Below are 19,070 nucleotides of genomic sequence, written 5' to 3'. Positions count from 1 at the left end.
TTATATATAATAGTTTGTTTCTGCTAATCCAAAAGTCCTAATTTATCCTTTCCCCACCCCCTTTCCCTTTTGATAACCATAAGTTTGTTTTCTGGGTCTGTGAATCTATTTCTATTTTGTAAATAAGTTTTATTTGTATCATTTTAAAGATTCCACATATAAGTGATATCATATAGTATTTGTCTTTCTCAGTTGACTTCACTTAGTATGGTCATCTCCAGGTCCATCTATTTTGCTGTAAATGGCATCATTTGATTCTTTTTTATGGCTGAGTTAACTAACTTTTTTTGAGCTCTGTTATGTGCTAAATAGTATTTGAAGCTCCTTACATGTGTTAGCACATTTAATCGTATACAAATGTTTATGCTTATATTAATAATATCCTCATTTCACAGATGAGGAACCAAGACATCTACCTTTCTTGAATTAATAAGTAGTGGTACTGGGATTTTAGATTCAGTCAGTCTGACTCTGGAGCCTCTATTCTTATTAACCAAGCTGTACTGAAAGTGCTTGATAGCCTATACAAATTAAGGAACTGGTGTGAGAGAGCATGGTGTTTTATAGGAGAGGTGATGAAGTGGACTAGGAAAGGTGTCAGTCAGTGCACTGCCTGATGCAAGGGCAAAGGAAGGACAGGGTTGAGCCAAAGCAACAGATTTTCCTGCAGTGTTCTTTGGACAGTTGGGAAACAATGTCTTAGAAAGCATTAAACATTAAAGTTGCCATTAGCTTGACCAGTTAAAAAAGTGAAAAGCATTCATGAACCGTGATGTCTTTTTCTTTCCCATACACAGTTGAAACAGTTCTATGAGCCAGAACCTGATGTACTGCCTCCTCTGAAATTAGAAGCTTGTATTCTGACCCAAGGAGATCAGGTCTTTCTACAGGAACCACTGGTGAGCCATTCTTTCCTCCTCCCATAACCATTATTTTTACTCTTAAGTAAAACTACCAGCCCTATTGATATGGTTGAGCTTCAGAAAGAGATGACTTCTCTGTGAAACACCTGGTACTCCCAGTGAATTTTTACTCTTGACTCTTCCCTGACCCATCACCACCTTGGTTCTGGTGGTGAGATATCTGCATATCAACACTTGACTAATAATCAAGGCATCTATCACTTCTCCCAAGGAGCATTTTACCTCCCATTAATGGCTCTTTGATTGCAAGTACTAAACAGATATACTTTAGAATTGGAAGAAGGAGGTTACCCAGAAGCAGGTGAACCCAGGCGATCTGCTTCATTAGTCTGGAGTGTATGATTTAGGCTGAGCTAGAACTGGCATTCTGTTGAACCTTCAGAGAAACTGGGACAGTTGGTTTTCTATTCTCATCTAGCGGGAAGAAAGAAACTGAAACTCCTGAGTGACTTACAACAGATGTCCTCAGCCTAGAGAGAAGCTATGGTGGTCTCCCAAAGATTCCCTTAACCTAAATCCATATGTTTGGAATAGCCTTTGGGACCCAAAGGTGCTGCTGCTGCTGAGTCACTTCAGTCGTGTCTGACTCTGCATGACCCCATAGACAGTAGCCCACCAGGCTCCCTTGTCCCTGGGATTCTCCAGGCAAGAACACTGGAGTGGGCTGCCATTTCCTTCACCAGTGTGTGAAAGTGAAAGTGAAGTTGCTCAGTCATGCCCGACTCAGTGACCCCATGGACTGCAGCCTACCAGGCTCCTCCATCCATGGGATTTTCCAGGCAAAGGTGCTGGAGAGGATTTAATTTCACAACCTGGCTCCTTGGTATTTGTACCAGATCAGAGATAGCACATTTGATGTTACATTCTTAGGTGTCAGCTACTTGTGAAACCACTGTCTTTGGGAAAGGCCAGAAAACAATGCCTCTGTTAGTTCCATTCTTTTTTTCTGTTTTGTTTTGTTTTTAACTCCAGATTGACTTAATTTGTGATGCTAATGAATAACTTTATTTAGCCTTATAGATAAGGATTATTTGTCAGTTATCAACAGTTTGATAGGTTATCCTTTAACAAGAATATTCAGTTATTATCTTTTCTTCTACAGGATTATCTGCTATGTTGTATTCAACACTGTTTGGCCTGGTATAAGAGCAGAGTGGTACCATTACAGCAAGAAGAAGAGGAGGAGGAAGAGGGGTTCTACCAATACTTAGATGATATGTTGGAGTCGATTACGAATAGAATGATTAAGAGTGAACTAGAGGACTTCGAACTGGTAATTGCTAAGTCTAAGCTGTGTTGAGTAATGGAGGTTTTTAGTAGCTTACTAATTTTTATCTTGTGTCTTTTAGGACAAATCAGCAGACTTTTCTCAGAGCACTGGTATTGGCATCAAAAATAATATCTGCGCTTCTCTTGTTATGGGAATTTGTGAGGTTCTAATAGAATATAATTTCTTCATAAGTAATTTCAGGTAGGGTATACTCTAACTCTACTTGTAGTTCATTTTGTGTGTGGGAGTGTGTTTTCTTAACACTAACAATAGGCTAGGTATGAACAGACTACAGCGCATGACACTCTTAGATGGACCTCTAGCCTAAGACCAAACTATGTTCTTTCTACCAGGGAACATCCAAGCACATGCCAAACAGGCTCGTGAATTTTGTCTCTCCATCAGGCTTTACTTTACTGAACATTCCCCAGACCTTGAACATAACAACCCCTGATTTTAATAGAGAAATTTTGATTGGTGGTAGTATTGAACTTTCATTCTCTGCAATGACTGATACAAATAAAGGGGGAAAAGAAATGACCCAGTTGGGTATTACCTAGGAGTACTGTGTTAATAGTGAAGATCGATTCATTTGTAATATTGGGTCTAAAGTATGACATCTAAAGAAGTATTGTGATTTCCTTATTACTGTCTTGAAAGTAAACCATAATATTCTGATGCCTGTCCTTGGTGGACTCTTTCCTTTTATACAGTAAGACTAAGTTTGAAACAATTCTGAGCTTATTTATGTGTTACAAGAAGCTCTCCGACATCCTTAATGAAAAATCTGGTAAAGGCAAAACAAAAATGGCCAACCGACCAACCGATAGTTTTTTGTCCATGAAATTTGTGTCTGATCTTCTCACAGCTCTTTTCAGGTAAGGTTCTAACACAGGGCTTAAAGACAGCCTTAAGGTGAGGGTTAAAAACACCTACTGAGGGTCACTGATATTACCTAGTTTGGATTCACAATTCTTAGCATATATACAGTAAAAAGTAAGTCAACGGGGTTGTAATTTTCTTGAAAGCAGAACACATAGGCATTTAAAGAGATGCTTTGAATTACTAAAGGGAACATCAGAAACAGTGAACTAGTGGATGAAAAGATAGGATAGATTCCAAGAAATCAACCTAAGTAGCATGAAAAGAAGGGAAAGAAAAGCTTGAATTTAAAAAAAAAGGTGGGGGTGACAACAAAAAAAACATTACAGAAAGTTAACTAAGATTGACCTTTAAATTTCATCAAAGTTAAAGGATTGAGGGAAGGGGGAGAAAGGGAGGTAACGCTGAGAATAATATTTGTAGAAAGACAGCCTTGGCAGTGACTCTTGGTGTGGGCTGCCTGGAGTCTGTCTTTTAGAACTGGCTGGGTGCTATTGTGAACTGTCCCTAGAAAACGTAATTTCAAGTCCCAGTAGCAGGGGAATCTTTCTGTCTCTTTTTTCCTGTCTAGGGACAGTACCCAGAGTCATGAAGAGAGCCTGTCTGTTCTGAGGTCCAGCAATGAGTTCATGCGCTACGCAGTGAATGTGGCTCTGATGAAGGTCCAGCAGCTAAAGGAAACAGGGCATGTGAGTGGCCCTGATGGCCAAAACCCAGAGAAGGTCTTTCAGAACCTCTGTGACATAACTCGGTAAGCCCCACACACCCTTAGAGACCTGTTCCACTTGCTGTGGCATCTCCAAGAGAGGAAATCGACGACGGGGGTGGGGAGAGAAAGGTGGTTTGAAGTTGGGTAGGGAGAAAGGTGGTTTGAAGTTCGGCATACCCAAAGGTGGAAGTGCAGTCACTCACTATGTTGGGGTTTTTTCCTAGTCCTGTTTTGGTGTGGATTGTTGGCCACATATAAAATGTTAATCTAATACCAGGAATAAAAAGGGATATTACATAATGACTAAATAATTCATCAAGCAGACAGAACAGTTTTAAATGTATATGTACTTAATAGCACCTAATAACAGCTTCAGAATACTTAAGGCAAAAATGGTAATACTGAGGGAGAAATACACAAATAATAATCTACCTCTCTCAGTAATCAGTAGAATTAGATAGAAAATCAGAAAGGATGTAGAAGACTCGAACAACACTATCATCCAGCTTGACTTTAATCAATATTTATAGAACATTAAATAAGTATTTAAGATAGTGAGTTATTGCCAGAATCAGTGGAACAGATGGTTCAGAACTGATCTACACAAGTATGGTCTTGACTTTTGACAAAGGTGCCAAGGCAATGGAATGGAGAAAGAAAAGTCTTTTCAAACAGGTGTTTCTGGAACAATTGTACAGGAATATGTGAAAAAATGAAATTAAAAGACACTGTTTGGAAGAAAAGCTATGCCCAACCTAGACAGCATATTAAAAAGCAGAGACATGACTATGCCAATAAAAGTCTGTCTAGTCAAAGCTACGGTTTTTCTAGTAGTCATGTATGGATGTGAGAGCTGAGCTATAAAGAAAGCTGAGTGCCAAAGAATTGATGCTTTTGAATCAGTTGGTGTGTTGAAGAAGACTCTTGAGAGTCCCTTGGACTGCAAGATCAAACCAGTCCGTCCTAAAGGAAACCAGTCCTGAATATCCATTGGAAGGACTGATGCTGAAGCTGAAACTCCAATACTTTGGCCATCTGATGTGAAGAACTGACTCATTTGAAAAGACCCTGATACTGGGAAAGATTGAAGGCAGGAAGAGAAGGGGAAGACAGGATGTGATGTTTGGATGGCATCACCGACTTGATGGATATGAGTTTGTGCAAGCTCTGGGAGTTGGTGATGGACAGGGAAGCCTAGCATGCTGCAATCTATGGGGTCACAAAGAGTCAGACACGACTGAGCGACTGATGTGAAAAAAAATTGAACTTTGATCCATTTCTCATGTTATAACCAAATATTGAAATGAATCAGAGGCATAAGTATAAAACCAAATATTGTAAAACATCTAGAAGACAGAAAAACCTTTACAACCTTGTTTTAGGTAAAAAATTTCCTAGGTATAATACCAGAAGCACAATCAATATTTTTTTTAAATTTAACTCTGTTCCTTGAAAAACATTCCTAAGGAAATTTAAAGACAAGCCACAAATTAACAGGAAATATTTGCAAAACACGTGTCTGATGATGGACTGGTAACCAGAGTATATAAAGAACTCAAACTTGTTAAGAAAACAATCAAATTGAGAAAATGGATAAAGTGTTTTAACAGACACTTTACCAAATAAGATATATAGATGGCAAATAAGAACATGAAAGGGTGATCAACATAATTAGTCACTAGGTTAGTGCAAATTAAAATCACAATGAGATATCACTAAACACCTAATTTTTTTTCTTTTAAAAATTTACTTATTTGTTTTAATTGGAGGCTAATTACTTTACAATATTGTGGTGGTTTGCCATACATTCACATGAATCAGCCATGAGTGTACATGTGTTCCCCATCCTGAACCGCCCCCTCTCCCCCTATCCCATCCCTCAAGGTCATCCCAGTGCACCAGCCCTGAGCACCCTGTCTCATGCATCGAACCTGGACTGGCGATCTATTTCACATATGATAATACACATGATTCAATGCTGTTCTCTCAAATCATCCCACCCTTGCCTTTTCCCACAGAGTTCAAAAGTCTGTTCTTTATATCTGTATCTTTTTTGCTGTCTCACATATAGGGTCACTGTTACCATCTTTCTAAATTCCATATATATGCGTTAATATACTGGATTGGTGTTTTTCTTTCTGACTTACTTCACTCTATAATAGGCTCCAGTTTCATCCACCTCATTAGAACTGATTCAAATGCATTCTTTTTAATAGCTGAATAATATTCCATTGTATATATGTACCACAGCTTTCTTATCCATTTGTCTGCCGATGGACATCTAGGTTGTTTCTTTGTCCTGGCTATTGTAAACAGTGCTGCGATGAACATTGGGGTACACGTGTCTCTTTCAATTCTGGTTTCCTCAATGTAAACACCTATTAAAATGCCTAAAAGTTTAGATTGACTATACCAAAGTGTTGTCATGGATGTGGAAGAATTTAAACTCTTTGTTTTTTGGTTTTTAATGTTTATTTATGTATTTATTTTTGGCTACCCTGGGTCTTCTTGCTGTGCGGGCTTTTCTCTAGTTGAGTGAGAGGGGGCTACTCTAGTTGAGGTACACGGGCTTCTCGTTGCCGTGGCTTCTCATGTTGTAGAGGACGGGCTCTTGAGCACACAGGCTTCAGTAGTTGCAGCTCCGGGCTCTAGAGCACAGGCTCAAGTAGTTAGTTGCTCCACTGTATGTAGAATCTTCTAAGATCAGGGATCAAACCCAGGTCTCCTGATTGGTAGGTGGATTCTTTACCACTAAGCCTCCAGGGATGCCCAGAATTTAAACTCTGATACACTGTTGACATAAATGTAAAATGGTGCAGCCACTTTGGAAAATAATTTGTCAGTTTCTTAAAAAGTTAAGCACACACCTATCTTACGGTACACCCATTCCACTCTTAGGTATTTACCTAAAAGAAATGAAAGCAGATGTTTTTATAAAAGTTTGTATATAGTAGTTTTACCTGTAATAGCAAAATCTGGAAACAACCTAAAGATGATAAATCGGTGACTATGCAATCTGTGGCGTATTCATACCCTGGAATACTGCTCAGCAGTGAAATGCGACAGGCTGCCAGTACGTGCAACAACAGACGTGAACCTCAGAGCTACATGCTGTTAGCAAAGCCGGACTTCAAAAGCTACAGAATGAATGATACCATTCTTATATGATAGTTTGTGAATTGTAAAACCGCTGGGACAGGAAACAGATCGGTGGTTGCCTGGGAAATCAAAGAGAAAGAACTGACTGCAAAGGAGCACATGAGAACTTTTGGGGTGATGGAAATACCTAGATTGAGGGGGATGAGTACACAACTGTGGAAGTGAGTCAGCAGAGCCATACAGTTACAGGATGGGAATTTTACTGTATGTAAATTGTATCTCAGTGAACTTGACTTTAAAAATCACTTTTCCCCAGGGTCTTGCTTTGGAGATACACTTCAATCCCTACCTCAGTGGAAGAGTCGGGAAAGAGAGAGAAAGGAAAGAACATCTCGCTGCTGTGCTTGGAGGGCATACAGAAGATACTCAGTGCCGTGCAGCAGTTCTACCAGCCCAAGTGTCATCAGTTTCTCAAGGCTCTGGGTGGGCATTTCAGTTTTGATAACTTGGCTCGATCTGAGTTTCTCTTTCTCAACCAAACCTCTCAATTCCAGTTGTTAGCCCAGCAGAGGACACCTGCGAAGAGTCCCAGTGTGGCTAAGGAGTGACATCTAGTGGATTCAGAATCGGCACTTACTGGATTCCATTTAACCACAGATGGGACTGGGAAACTGAATATAGCCTTAAGAAGCTGCTGAATGTTAGGAATATAATTAAAGCTGCCTCCAGGCTTTTTTGGCCTCCTAAAATTTTAGCTTGGCAAAAAAAAATAACCAAGCCCCTTTCAAAGCAGATAGCGTTCTTTTCCTTTTCCTAGATGCCACAGATAAGGAGGAAGAAGAGGAGGAAGTCAGTGTCAGTGAGAGAGCAGCTTTCCAGATCCGTCAGTTTCAGGTGAGACACCTAGGAGACTGCTGTGAGGGTCCTCAGAAAGGGACTGTTACCAGGCCAGCTGGGAACAGGCAGACCGTCCACAAGTAGGACAGCAGTTTTTCCTGGGTCATCATTCAGGCAACTTGACAGCTCTGAGAATGAAAGGTAATGCATTTAAAAGCATCATTCAAGGAAGGATGTGTGTCAAGCCACCCCAATCTACAGCACTCATTGCCTCTAAGAATCACTGAGCTGATATTATACAAAGAGCTGGCCAGGAGCCCACTCGTGCAGGGAGTGTAACTTGGCTTTGTCTGTCAGATGGTTCTAACCACTAGCTGTCACGTATCAGGATCTTTTATCCCAGAGGATTTCTTTAATGTTCGTATCATGTGCCAGGAACTGTTCAGGTGCTGAAGTTCTAGCAAGAAATAAGAGACAAAACCCTACCCTCACATAGCTTACATAGTGGGAAGAGACTGACGGACCAAAGACAGTGTTTTGGGTGGTGAGAGAGGAACAAAGAAAAAGGAAATGGACAGTGTGTAGGGAATGCCAGTGCTGGGGTATGGTCTAGCCCTCAGGTCAGTGAATGGGCCTCAGGAAGTTGTGAACCACCCAGGCGATCAGTGGTTGGGACACAGCACTTTCATTGGGCCCGTGTTCTGTCCCTTGTTAGGGAACTAAGATCCCACAAGCTGTGTGGTGCAGCCTAAAATAAACAAAACTGGGTGCACAGTTCATTCCTAATGTACATGTGGCAGGGGTTTGAGGAGTCCATAGCGCTCAAGAGAACACTCAGACGTCTGATCACAAAAGGGTAGGAGACTACCTGCTCAATCCAGGTCTTATTTCCAGATTTTATCCTCTTGGATTTTTGGTATTTTTGAGTCATTTCTGTCCCAGCCTTAGGAATCTCTGGCTGGATGTCTCTTCTCTTTGCTAGTATCATGTCTGCTAATGTTTCTGTGTGTCCTTTCTCAGAGGTCCTTGTTGAATTTACTTAGCAGCCAAGAGGAAGACTTTAAGAGCAAAGAAGCCCTGCTTCTGGCCACTGTTCTCACCAGCTTGTCCAAGCTGCTGAAGCCCATCTCTGCTGAGGTATGAGCACCAATCAGTCCCACTCTGCATCCCCCAGAAGGCCAGAATACTACATCTTACAGTGTACAACTAAATGTCCTCTTGAAATCTGGCTTATTTAAAATCATGTATCCAGTTATGCTCCTGAATTAATATAAGATCTGTAAGATGTACCTCCACCCACCCCTGCCCCGTACATAGTGTTTCTACCATGACGTAGTTAACTGCTTTTGTTTATTTGGCCACTGTCAAGGGTAAACAATAAGCACTGTAAAAAAAAAAAAAAGTCTTGTTTATCTGTGGGGCCTTCAACCTTCTTGTGTTTCCCTACCCCCTTCTAAGATGAAAGTATGTTAATTATCAAGGTAGCTGACATTCAGCAGTTAACCTTCTCATCAAAATTAGCTGATTCTGAGTTTGGGGGATATTCAACAAAAGGTGATAAGTCAGAAAGCATAATTATAGTCCTAAAAGAGAATCTGTTCTACCCAGATAGATTTTAGGTATATGTGCTTGGGTTTGCACATGTACACGAAGAATATATGTACCCACATGAGCATTCACACATGTGCAATAAGAGAAGCCATATTCTGTGGGTTTGTTCCATTCAGGAGTAATTTCCCTAAAGGATGATAAAGAGAGTTCTTGAGACTAGGGCTGTGTGGTCCTCCCACATCTATTTCCTGACCTGTGGGGAGACAAGTTGAGAGTGCTGAGGTGCAGGCCTCCTTGTGTAAGCCCTTGCTTTTAGGAAGAGCTAGCCAGACTATAGCCTGGAATGTTACGACATTTGAGCACTGAAAAAGCAAACTTCATTTTCTTGTTGTCTTAGTTCCAGGTAGCCCAAAGAAAATCCCCATTGCTACTTATTTCATCCTAGATCGGAACAACGCATCCCCACTTTACTTTCAGCTTCATTCTTTCATATTGCTACTTTTGCTGCAAGGAGCCCAAGACTAGGAAAGAAACACAGGGAATTGGAACATGGGGACAGTTGAAGGAAAATAGATTTGGAAAGGCTAATATAAAGAAGAAATTTTTAAAATTTTACCACCCCCTCATAATTTCGGGTAGTGTGTCTAAAATTTTTTAATTTAACTTTGAATGGGTAATAAAGTTCAATGATTTGAAAACCAGACATTATAAAAAAATTTGCAGGAAATGGTCACCTTTCTATCCGTGTCCTCCATCTGTTCAGTTCTTCTCCCCCAGTAGCTAAATATCTTTTAGTGTCTTGTGTAAAGAATTCTTTTATTCCTGTACAGCAATATGAATATAGCTTCTTATGCTCAACCCTACCCTCTTCACACAAAAGCTTTTTCAGCATCCTGCTTTATTTATTTATTACATTTAACACTGTATTCTGGACATCTGTATTCTACAGTAATCACTGTATTCTGGGAAATATTTTTATATCAGTTCACAGAGAATTTTCATTTAGCCTCTGAAGTTTTTTTTCCCTGACAGATCAAAACCTGAATTCTTACTGGTCATTTTACCTTTAAACATCACTGCATTTCAGTGTCTTGGTGGCTAGAAGCCTATCCCAAATAACTGCTGAAGCAGAAAGCTGAGTGTGTGTCTAGTGAAACATGACCTACTAGTCCAAGGCCTTAAGCTTCCCCAACTCTTTTCTTTTGCCCCTTTTCTTTTTTTTCCCCCTGCTCCCTTTTAACCTCCTGTGGCCTCTTGGTTCCTAAAGGCTAATTTGACTGTCACTGTGGCCAGGATCTTATTCTCCTATGCCTCTATTAGCTTAGTATTCTTAAAGATGTCTCAGATGCAGAGAGTGCTGGGCATGGGAAGAGGAAGAAGGGCACTTTAGCCCCAAACTGTGGTGGGAGGGGCCAGGGAAGCTCAAATAACAGCCCAGACCCCAGGACCTTTGGCCCTTAATGAGGGCATTTGAGAATTGAATCATAGGCTATATTTAAGAAAAGAATCAGTAATTCAGCTCGTAACTTTGGACTTACTTTTATGCTGTTTTTCAGTAGAGTACCACTTTAGATCCAGGCATATGTTTTAGTAGGTGATTTGTTTAGACTTGCAAAGGCCTAGAGCTCTCTTAGTCTGATAGCACCTAGGTCTGTCTTTTGAATGTTTCTATAATATCCTAATGATCTCCAGTTTGTGCAGATGTTATCCTGGACATCTAAGATTTGCACGGAAAACAGTTGCGGTAAGTTTCCTGCCATATTTCCTTTTTCAGGTTTATATAAAATCATCAGCACCAAACAACATTTAGAAAATTACACATTCACCGGAGTATCCAAAACTTCAAATACACAAAACCAGCCCCAAGGGTTGGTAAGAATACAGTGCAGTTGAACCTCTCATTCACTGCTGCTGGAGGTGTCAGTTGGTATAACCACTCTGGGAAATTATTTAGCAATACTTAACTACTAAAATTAAACATAGGCTTACGATCAAGCAGTTCCACTCCCAGCATAAGCAGGTGGGAAAATTCTCACAGCAGTACTGTTCTAATAGGCAAAACCAAACCCAGACGTCTGTCAGCAGTCAAATGGGTCGAGGGGTTGCACTGTGCGCGCAGTGGGACACTGGACGGCGGTGGGAGTGAACAGACTCCACTGACACGTGACATGGAGGAGTCCGGCGCACACGACACTCAGCAGATGGCAGACACAGACAGAGGACTTACTGCATGGTGCTACTTAGATCGAGTTCAAAATCAGACAAAACTCGATATGAGGTTACAAGGCAGAATGACAGTTTCCTTGGTGAGGAGGGGAGTGTCCTGGGGTGCTGATATTTCTTGACCCGTATGCTAGTTATATGTTGACAGTGACTAATAAATGGGAAACATCCCCCTCATTTGCACCTGTGGGTCGAAGTGTACCTTTGTGGACCCGCTGCCTGGGTTGGAGTGTGTGCAGCATGGGGATGTTGTGCCTGAAACATGACAGGCTAGCATTCCAGCCAGGCCACCCCCACCCGCTACAGGACTGACTTGGGTTATAACTGAGTTTTCTTTCCTTCCTACTCCTAGAGGATGCCTCCTTTTGCAAGGGCATGCTGAGTTTGCTCTTCAACCTCCATGTTTCGTGTAAGAGTCCTGTTGGTCTGCTGCGTGACTTGTCCCAGGATATCCATGGACTTCTTGGAGACATAGACGAGGTACTGTAGTGAGCCTTCAGTATGGAGCCCTGAGTTGGGAGTAGAGGCCAGGGGAACAGCCTTACTGTCATTACATCTCACCTCTCTTTCCGTTCCCAGGATGTGGAAGTGGAGAAAACAAACAACTTTGCATTGGTGAATTTGAAAACAGCTGCCCCTACTGTCTGTGTAAGTGTTGATCCCTGGCACTTGGGAAATAGCCTTGTCATCCCTTCCATTTTATTCCCTGTGAGGAGTGAATTACAGTGGCTAAAGTCCTGAGGCCTCTAACCCGCCCACTGGTGGCCGTGGCTATCATGTTACACCAGCAGCTGTGTGCAGTGAGCCATGCCAGGCGTTTTTTTCTTTCACAGCTGCTTGTTCTGAGTAAAGCTGAGAAGGTCCTAGAAGAAGTGGACTGGCTGATCACCAAGCTTAAGGGACAAGCAAATCAAAAAATCATACCAGGTAACATGGGTTGAGGGAGGGGTTCCAGGAATTGTGATCAAAGCAAAGCCAACTAAAACCTGAACTGGAAGAGACATAAAGGCAGAGCCCCTGAGCTCTGTCTGTTTGTTTGTGCTAGACTTCCTAAGTAATGAAAGTAGAAGATATAATTATTAATGTATTCTGCATCCAGACTTCCTAGTTAATGATGTTTAGTTGGTTTCTAAATCTCTTTGACTTGAACTAGAAAATAAGGTCAGTTGGGTTTGAATGTGCTAATTAACTTCATTTCCTTTCAGAAGAGGCCTCTTCTCAGGCAGCCCTAACAAACCATCCCATGGAGAAAACCACCATCATACAGTTGGGAACTCTGCTCACATTTTTCCACGAGCTGGTGCAGACAGCCCTGCCATCAGGCAGCTGTGTGGACACCTTGTTAAAGGACCTTGGCAAAATGTACACCACTCTTACAGCACTTGTCAAATATGTGAGTATCGGAGAGTCAGTCACCACCATCATTCTGCCCCACCCAGCCAGGACACTGCCCCTGGTGCTGAACACCCCAGGGCAGAACCCATGTCTACATCTCTGCAAGTCACAGTTTGACCAGTAGATGGCAGGTGACTCCACAGGCCTGGAAATAACAGTTGAGGCATAATTCTAAATCTGTTTTTAGAGCTCCATATTTCTTTAGCATATGAGCATGTTGCTCATATGATTGAGTATAATGAATGTAAATGCCTCTTAATTGAGTATAATTGAGTATAAATGCCTTTTCAAACACCTTCTAAGACTCAGTCTAAACTTTAGCTATAGAATTTAATCTGATTCCAATTACACAAAAAGTTAGACAATTTCAGACCAGTCTGGACACCGAAAGGGTATTTGTCCTTTAACAAGTAGGTGTTAAATGCCTCACAGGTCAGGTACACGAGTAGGGAATAAGTTTATTTTTTGAAAATACAAGGTATACTTGCCCTGAGTTTAAGTTAATGCTTCTTAGTATCCGTTAACAAGAAACTTTTTTTGTATTTGCAGTATTTTGATTCTCAGCAGACATTCAAGAGTGCTAGGAACTACGTAATTTAGATCCGATTCTAGCAATGACCCACATTACTTAGGAAGGCACGGACAACCAAAGAAAGATGGTGGACCGCCTCACACCATGTACCCAAACAGCAGCGCTGCCATTTCTGAGAAGGTGCCGCTCTGGCTATAGTGTGTGGCTAACTAGCTTCTGTGGTAGAAATACGGAGAACCTCTATAATCTTTATTGGCTTTTTCTAAAAGAAAAACAGCAAAGTCATTGGCTTTCTAGATTCAGGGACTATCACCCTGAAGGATTTTTAAAGCAATAAATGGAACAAGTCAGAAACTTAAATCTTTCATTGCCTCCTGTCTGGGAAGCTTTGGAGCTTAGGGGAGGGAAAAAAGGAAGCCTGGAGTCTTAAGATTCTGCACGAATCTGGGTAGCTTATTTTCTTTTCCTCTCTCCAGCCAGAGCAATAGTCATACACCATGTGCTCACTGAGTCACTACCTGTAGTTTCATGGGACATCTGTGTAGGAATAGCATTCTAAATCTGGATTCCCAGGTGGCTCAGTGATAAAGAATCTGCCTGCCAATGCAGGAAACGTACGAGATGCAGGTTCAATCCCTGGGTTGGAAAGTATCCCCCAGGGTAGGTAATGGCAACCCACTCCAGTATTCTTGCCTGGGAAATCCCATGGATGGAGGAGCCTGGTGGGCGACAGTCCATAGGGTCACAGAGTTGGACATGACTGAGTATGCATGCATGTAAGATTCCAACGCTTTCCCCTAGAACTTTATGAAACCTTTGAGAGAAGTGGGTGTCCTGCCATTGCCTAATACTGAATCTTGGAATCTTTTGTTAGTATCTCCAGGTGTATCAGCCCTCCACAGGAATTCCGAAAAATATGGAAAAACTGGTGAGTTGAGAATGCCTTTCCTAGGAATGGGGAAAGCATCTTATTCCTACAGTTACTGAATTCTTTCTCCTTTGCTGCAGGTGAAGCTGTCTGGTTCACATCTGACCCCTCTATGCTATTCGTTTATTTCTTATGTACAGGTAAGTGATTGTCTGTATCACAGTGTATCTTCAAGTGAGAAAGGACTCCTTGTATTCCCAGGGGACTGATCACTAAGTTTGATTTAGAGAGAAAAAGTGTTTGGTATGCTTGCACTTGGAGCAGAGGAGAAACATGCATCCTTAGGCTCAGTGACTTGGTCTATTTCTGGGTGATTCCAAACCCACTCCTTTGGGAATGTGAGTGAAGTAGTAGCAGGCATGGTGAGGCTAAATGAGGTAACTTGTGGAAAGTGCTTAACACAACACCAGGCAGGTGTTCTCTAAATATTTGCTGTTCCAATAAAATGAACATGACCTTAGAGCATCATTTCCCAAGCTGTCAGACATAAGGCCAAAAACAGAAAGGTTAAGATTCCGAGCTTCTGATATAGGGGGCGTGGGTTTGATCACTGGTTGGGGAACTAACATCCCACGTGCTGTGTGGTACGGCCAGAAAAAGGGGCAAAGCTGAGGTTCGAACTGGGTTCTTTGACTCCGTGACAGTGGTCTGCAAACTTTCTGCAAAGGGCCAGATGGTAAATGCTCTGGGTTTTGCAGGCCATAGAGTCACTGTCACAACTCAACTCTGCCGTTGTGGAATAAAAGCACCCATAGTCAATATACAATGAAGGAGCTTGGCTGTGTTCAGTGAAACTTCTGAAAAACAAGCAGGAGCTGGATTTGGCCTCTTGGTTGTAGTTGGCCAGCCCCTGCTCTGGAAGCATACTTGACACTCACTGACTTGTAAAATGCTGGGAGGTTTGGGGTTTTGTGTTTGACCCATTCTCAAGCTTTTCTTCTGCTTATCACTAGGCACCTTCCAGACTATCTTTTTTTCTACATTACACAAAAACTGGTTTATGTATTCTTCCTTGGATATTTCTCCCCTTCTCAATCTGTGTTTGACTTAAAGCCTTATTTGACAAATCAGCTGATCCACAGGCACTTTTTGTCTTTGTGAGATGTGCTTAATGAGTCAAGAGCCCAAGGTTCCATTAACTCTCTCCAACTTTTATCTAGAAATCTGGATTGCATTTGCCACATCTTTCAAAGAGCTGCTTATTCTCTTTTAGCTCCTTTTTTCCCATAGCCTTGGATCTCAGTGAGAAGAAAGCAGTGAAAGCCATTGCTCCAAAACCCGTAGCTTAGCATCCTGCTCAGGACTGTATACCTTTAAAAGATACTTCTCTTCCCACTACAGTTTTAGTCCTGCCTGAATCAGCAGAAACAGGCCATAGCTGGGATTGATTTAGGGAGTTTCAACAAGGTCCCATCTGGGGTACAACTTTTAGGAAGATGGCTCACTTCCCATTTGGTCACATGAGTTCTACTACCTGTGCTGCTTCTCTGCCCCTCCCCTACAAAGTATTCACCCTCTACCCTGCCTTCCAGGGCCAAAAATAAGTTTCTTCACACCAGCATCTCTGGGATCCCTACATTTTCTTATTTTCCAGAACATGCCATGTGAACCAAGCCTCCTCTCTCTCACATGGCTGTAGTAGTGTGATTTCTCTCTGTTTGCAGGCCTCTGTTTTTAACTGTTAGTTGTCCCATGGGCCGTGGTCTGTCATTCCTAGAGGGCACAGAACTCCCCTTCAAGTAAAAGGTTCCTGTTTGTGTGCCTCACACTTGGGTGGTCTCTGCCTCACGTGTCCCTTCTCTCCTGCCTTATCAGAATCCTGTACTTCCTGGTCCCCTTCTTGATTGTTCCTTTCTCCAGGAGCCCTTTATTTTGATTATCTGCAACATAGGGAAACAAAGTGTTTCTATGACCTTTAAACCGTCCTGGAGCCTGTAACCACTTGTCATGTGAGACACATGGCTCTGAGAACAACCTCTCCAGCTTCCTATCTTTTCTCTAGCCCTTTTAGCGAATATCCCAGTAGTGAACACCTAGTCCTACTCCCCCCTTGACAGTTCTTTGTAGCTCATGAGTCCCTTGGCTGCCCTAGTGTTAATAACGGTGGGTCCTAACCTCACTTCCCTGTGATAGACCCATCCAAGAGCAAGACTGTAAATCTCCCAACAACAAAAAGCGGGAAAATATCTGAGGATTATGAAGTGTCCCAGAATGTTTCCCATTGCCCAGCATCTGCTTCAGGAGAATCTCTTCACCCAGACTTGGCCCCCTAAGAGTTCTCCCGTTATCGCTATAATCATCGTATTAGAAAATTACCACTAGCCTGGTAGCTCTACAGAAAAACCTTCAGGAATGAGAGAACTTGTTTCCTTTTCTTTAGAACAAGCACAGTAGGAGCCTAAAATGTACCGGAGAAAAGGAGAAAACCGCTGCCGGCCCCACAGCCATCGTAAGTTGCTGACAGTGACCAAGACGTGGCCACTGGGAATTCCCTGGTGGTCCAGTGGTTGGGACTCTGCGCTTCCACTGCAGGGGGGCACCAGTTTGATCCCTGGTCAAGGAACTAGGATCCTGCATGCCGTGCAGTACAACAAAAAAAAAAAGGTTGCTAATGAACCTTGAAAATACGTTAAGTAAAAGAAGCCAGTCGGACAAAGACTAGGTGTTATATGAATCCATTTATATAAAATGCCCAGAAAAGGCAAATCTAAAAAGATTAGTGGTTGCCTAGAACTGGGGAGCAGGAGTGGTTAGGGGGATGTTAGAGAAACTGGGAAGGTGCCTGCTAAAATGGGTATAGGATTTCTTGTGCAGGTGGGTTGTGTGAAAATGCTGTAAAATTATGGTGATGGTTATACAACTCTGTGAATGCACAAAGAAACACACACAAAAAAGCATGCAATATAATGGGTAAATGGCTGGTATGTGAATTACATCTCAGTAAAGCTGGGGAAAATGTGCTTATTTGTGTATGGCTGCTTCTCAACTCATGGACTTTGTTCAAATGGAACATCTTTTTCCTCTGTATATGCTCTATTCAGGAAGTACCAGGAAATCTTGAACTCTTCAAAAATAGAAATAGCTTAGGATAACCACTGGGAAGGAGCTGATTTTAGGAAAAGTTAGTGAGTGCAAAAGGTGCCCCTTAAAGGATGTGAAAGATTGGTGCCGGAAAGTGGATTCTCCAGGGTACTGCTGGCAAAGTAAGAATTGAGTCCTCTCTCAAGGGGAACATTTAGCAATAACTGTTCACATGCACCAGTCTTTAATGCAGCAATTCTACTTGTAGAATATCTCTATTGTCAAGGCCTGTGTATATTCAGTCCTAGTAATGTTGTAAGTAAAAGTGAAATACTGGGAAAACTAAGATGCCCACAATAGAGGGCTGGCTTTTACAGTATATTTATACTGTAGAACAAACTATGCAGACATGAAAAAATACAAAGCTAAATGTTCAGATACAGAATTCTAAGATAATGTTAAAGAAAAAAAAGATGTAAAGTGTCTTCATTTGTAGTTTAAAAAATATAAAAACATGTCTATATGCATAAGAAACATATGGAAGGATCTACAAGCTACAATTCAAGTTGAGGGGAGAGAGAATCGCAGCTATGAAAACGCATCTGTAGACTAGAGCGGAAGCAGAGCCAGTGCAGAGGGGCTCATCATCACAAGAATCCCAAGTCAGAGAGGCAGCCAGACACCCACACCACGGCCCTTCCCTCAGCCAGCCTCTAGAAAACACAGGTTTAGGAATTACAAGTAGAAAGGATTAATTGCCATCTCCATTAGCATTTAGGTCCTTTGATGAAACTGAACTGTCAAAAAAAAATCTTAATGACTGGTGTATAAGTAAAACTGCATTTCATTGGAAGTTAGACTCTCTTTCCCTCAAAGCCACAAGCAGTTCTGCTATAGGCAGTTTCAGAGCACTTTACCACCCCTGAACCCCAAATTTAGGTCTTCTCTTCTTTGCCCTGTAGGCCAGAGCTCTTCGGGAAACCAAGCCAATTCCTAATCTCATCTTTGCCATTGAACAGTATGAAAAATTTCTCATCCACCTTTCTAAGAGGTCAAAGGTAAGCATATTCTGTAATTTTTCTACTGATTTCCACTTAGCCTGTGAGGGGACCTGGCAAACTGAAGCAACACAACTGCACTGGGGGGAGGCGACTGCGTTTCTTTTGTTTCTTTGCTATTTCTGATCTGATGGCCTGAAGCCAAACATTGACACAGGGGACCTGATGTGAAGTCTAGTGGGTGTGTACTTGCTTCTCTAGGAACTGAAGGGTTTATCCGGGATGGCTTAGGCAGTCCTGGGCAGGTTTTATTGGTGGCAAACTGTGCCTGTGTTTACAATCCTGTCCCAGGTGAACCTGATGAAGCATATAAAGCTCAGCACCTCACGAGACTTCAAGATCAAGGGAAACATCCTGGACGTGGTTCTTCGGCAGGAGGAGGATGAAAATGAAGAGGTCAGTGCCTGCTCAGACTAGAGTGCAGGAGGCTTCAGCTGCCCTCCTGGCTGGCTGTCAGTAGCCTGTCAGGGAGCAGCCACAGAGAAAGAGCCAAAAGGTGGTCAAAGACGAAACTAAGCATTCTCAAGAGAAAGGTTGTAAACGGTGAACCATCCCCGAAGTTTCCCAGGCTTGTATACCTTTAGGGTGGACATTTCCAGAAAGGGAATGTTGAAAACAAGGTCTTACTGTGGGTCTTCTCCC

General features: G+C 42.1%; 1 protein-coding gene across 9 annotated transcripts in view; it reads left to right on the top strand.

Moving 5' to 3' along the window:
• Positions 1-19,070, top strand: part of FANCI (FA complementation group I) — a 64,745-nt gene that overhangs the window by 44,323 nt on the left and 1,352 nt on the right. For 3 of the 9 annotated variants that reach the window (XM_086364606.1, XM_086364611.1, XM_086364612.1), the window contains 18 exons: positions 798-899; positions 2,026-2,196; positions 2,273-2,394; positions 2,907-3,071; positions 3,647-3,826; positions 7,200-7,366; positions 7,701-7,777; positions 8,741-8,857; positions 10,973-11,015; positions 11,847-11,974; positions 12,074-12,142; positions 12,328-12,421; positions 12,700-12,887; positions 14,296-14,349; positions 14,430-14,489; positions 16,730-16,798; positions 18,333-18,428; positions 18,720-18,824. In XM_086364606.1, coding sequence (XP_086220732.1) covers positions 798-899; positions 2,026-2,196; positions 2,273-2,394; positions 2,907-3,071; positions 3,647-3,826; positions 7,200-7,366; positions 7,701-7,777; positions 8,741-8,857; positions 10,973-11,015; positions 11,847-11,974; positions 12,074-12,142; positions 12,328-12,421; positions 12,700-12,887; positions 14,296-14,349; positions 14,430-14,489; positions 16,730-16,798; positions 18,333-18,428; positions 18,720-18,824 — 2,007 coding nt within the window. Of the gene's footprint in view, positions 1-797; positions 900-2,025; positions 2,197-2,272; positions 2,395-2,906; positions 3,072-3,646; positions 3,827-7,199; positions 7,367-7,700; positions 7,778-8,740; positions 8,858-10,963; positions 11,016-11,846; positions 11,975-12,073; positions 12,143-12,327; positions 12,422-12,699; positions 12,888-14,295; positions 14,350-14,429; positions 14,490-16,729; positions 16,799-18,332; positions 18,429-18,719; positions 18,825-19,070 lie in introns of all 9 variants that reach the window. The other 6 variants (XM_086364604.1, XM_086364608.1, XM_086364609.1 and 3 more) reach the window with 3 other exon arrangements.

The sequence above is a fragment of the Bos grunniens genome, chromosome 21 (assembly GCF_055505025.1).
Source record: "Bos grunniens cultivar Pamir isolate PY7600 chromosome 21, Bosgru_T2T1.0, whole genome shotgun sequence".
In the NCBI taxonomy this organism is placed as follows: domain Eukaryota; kingdom Metazoa; phylum Chordata; class Mammalia; order Artiodactyla; family Bovidae; genus Bos; species Bos grunniens.
The sequence above is the reverse complement of the archived record's forward strand: the minus strand, read 5'-3'. Positions and strand labels throughout refer to the sequence as shown.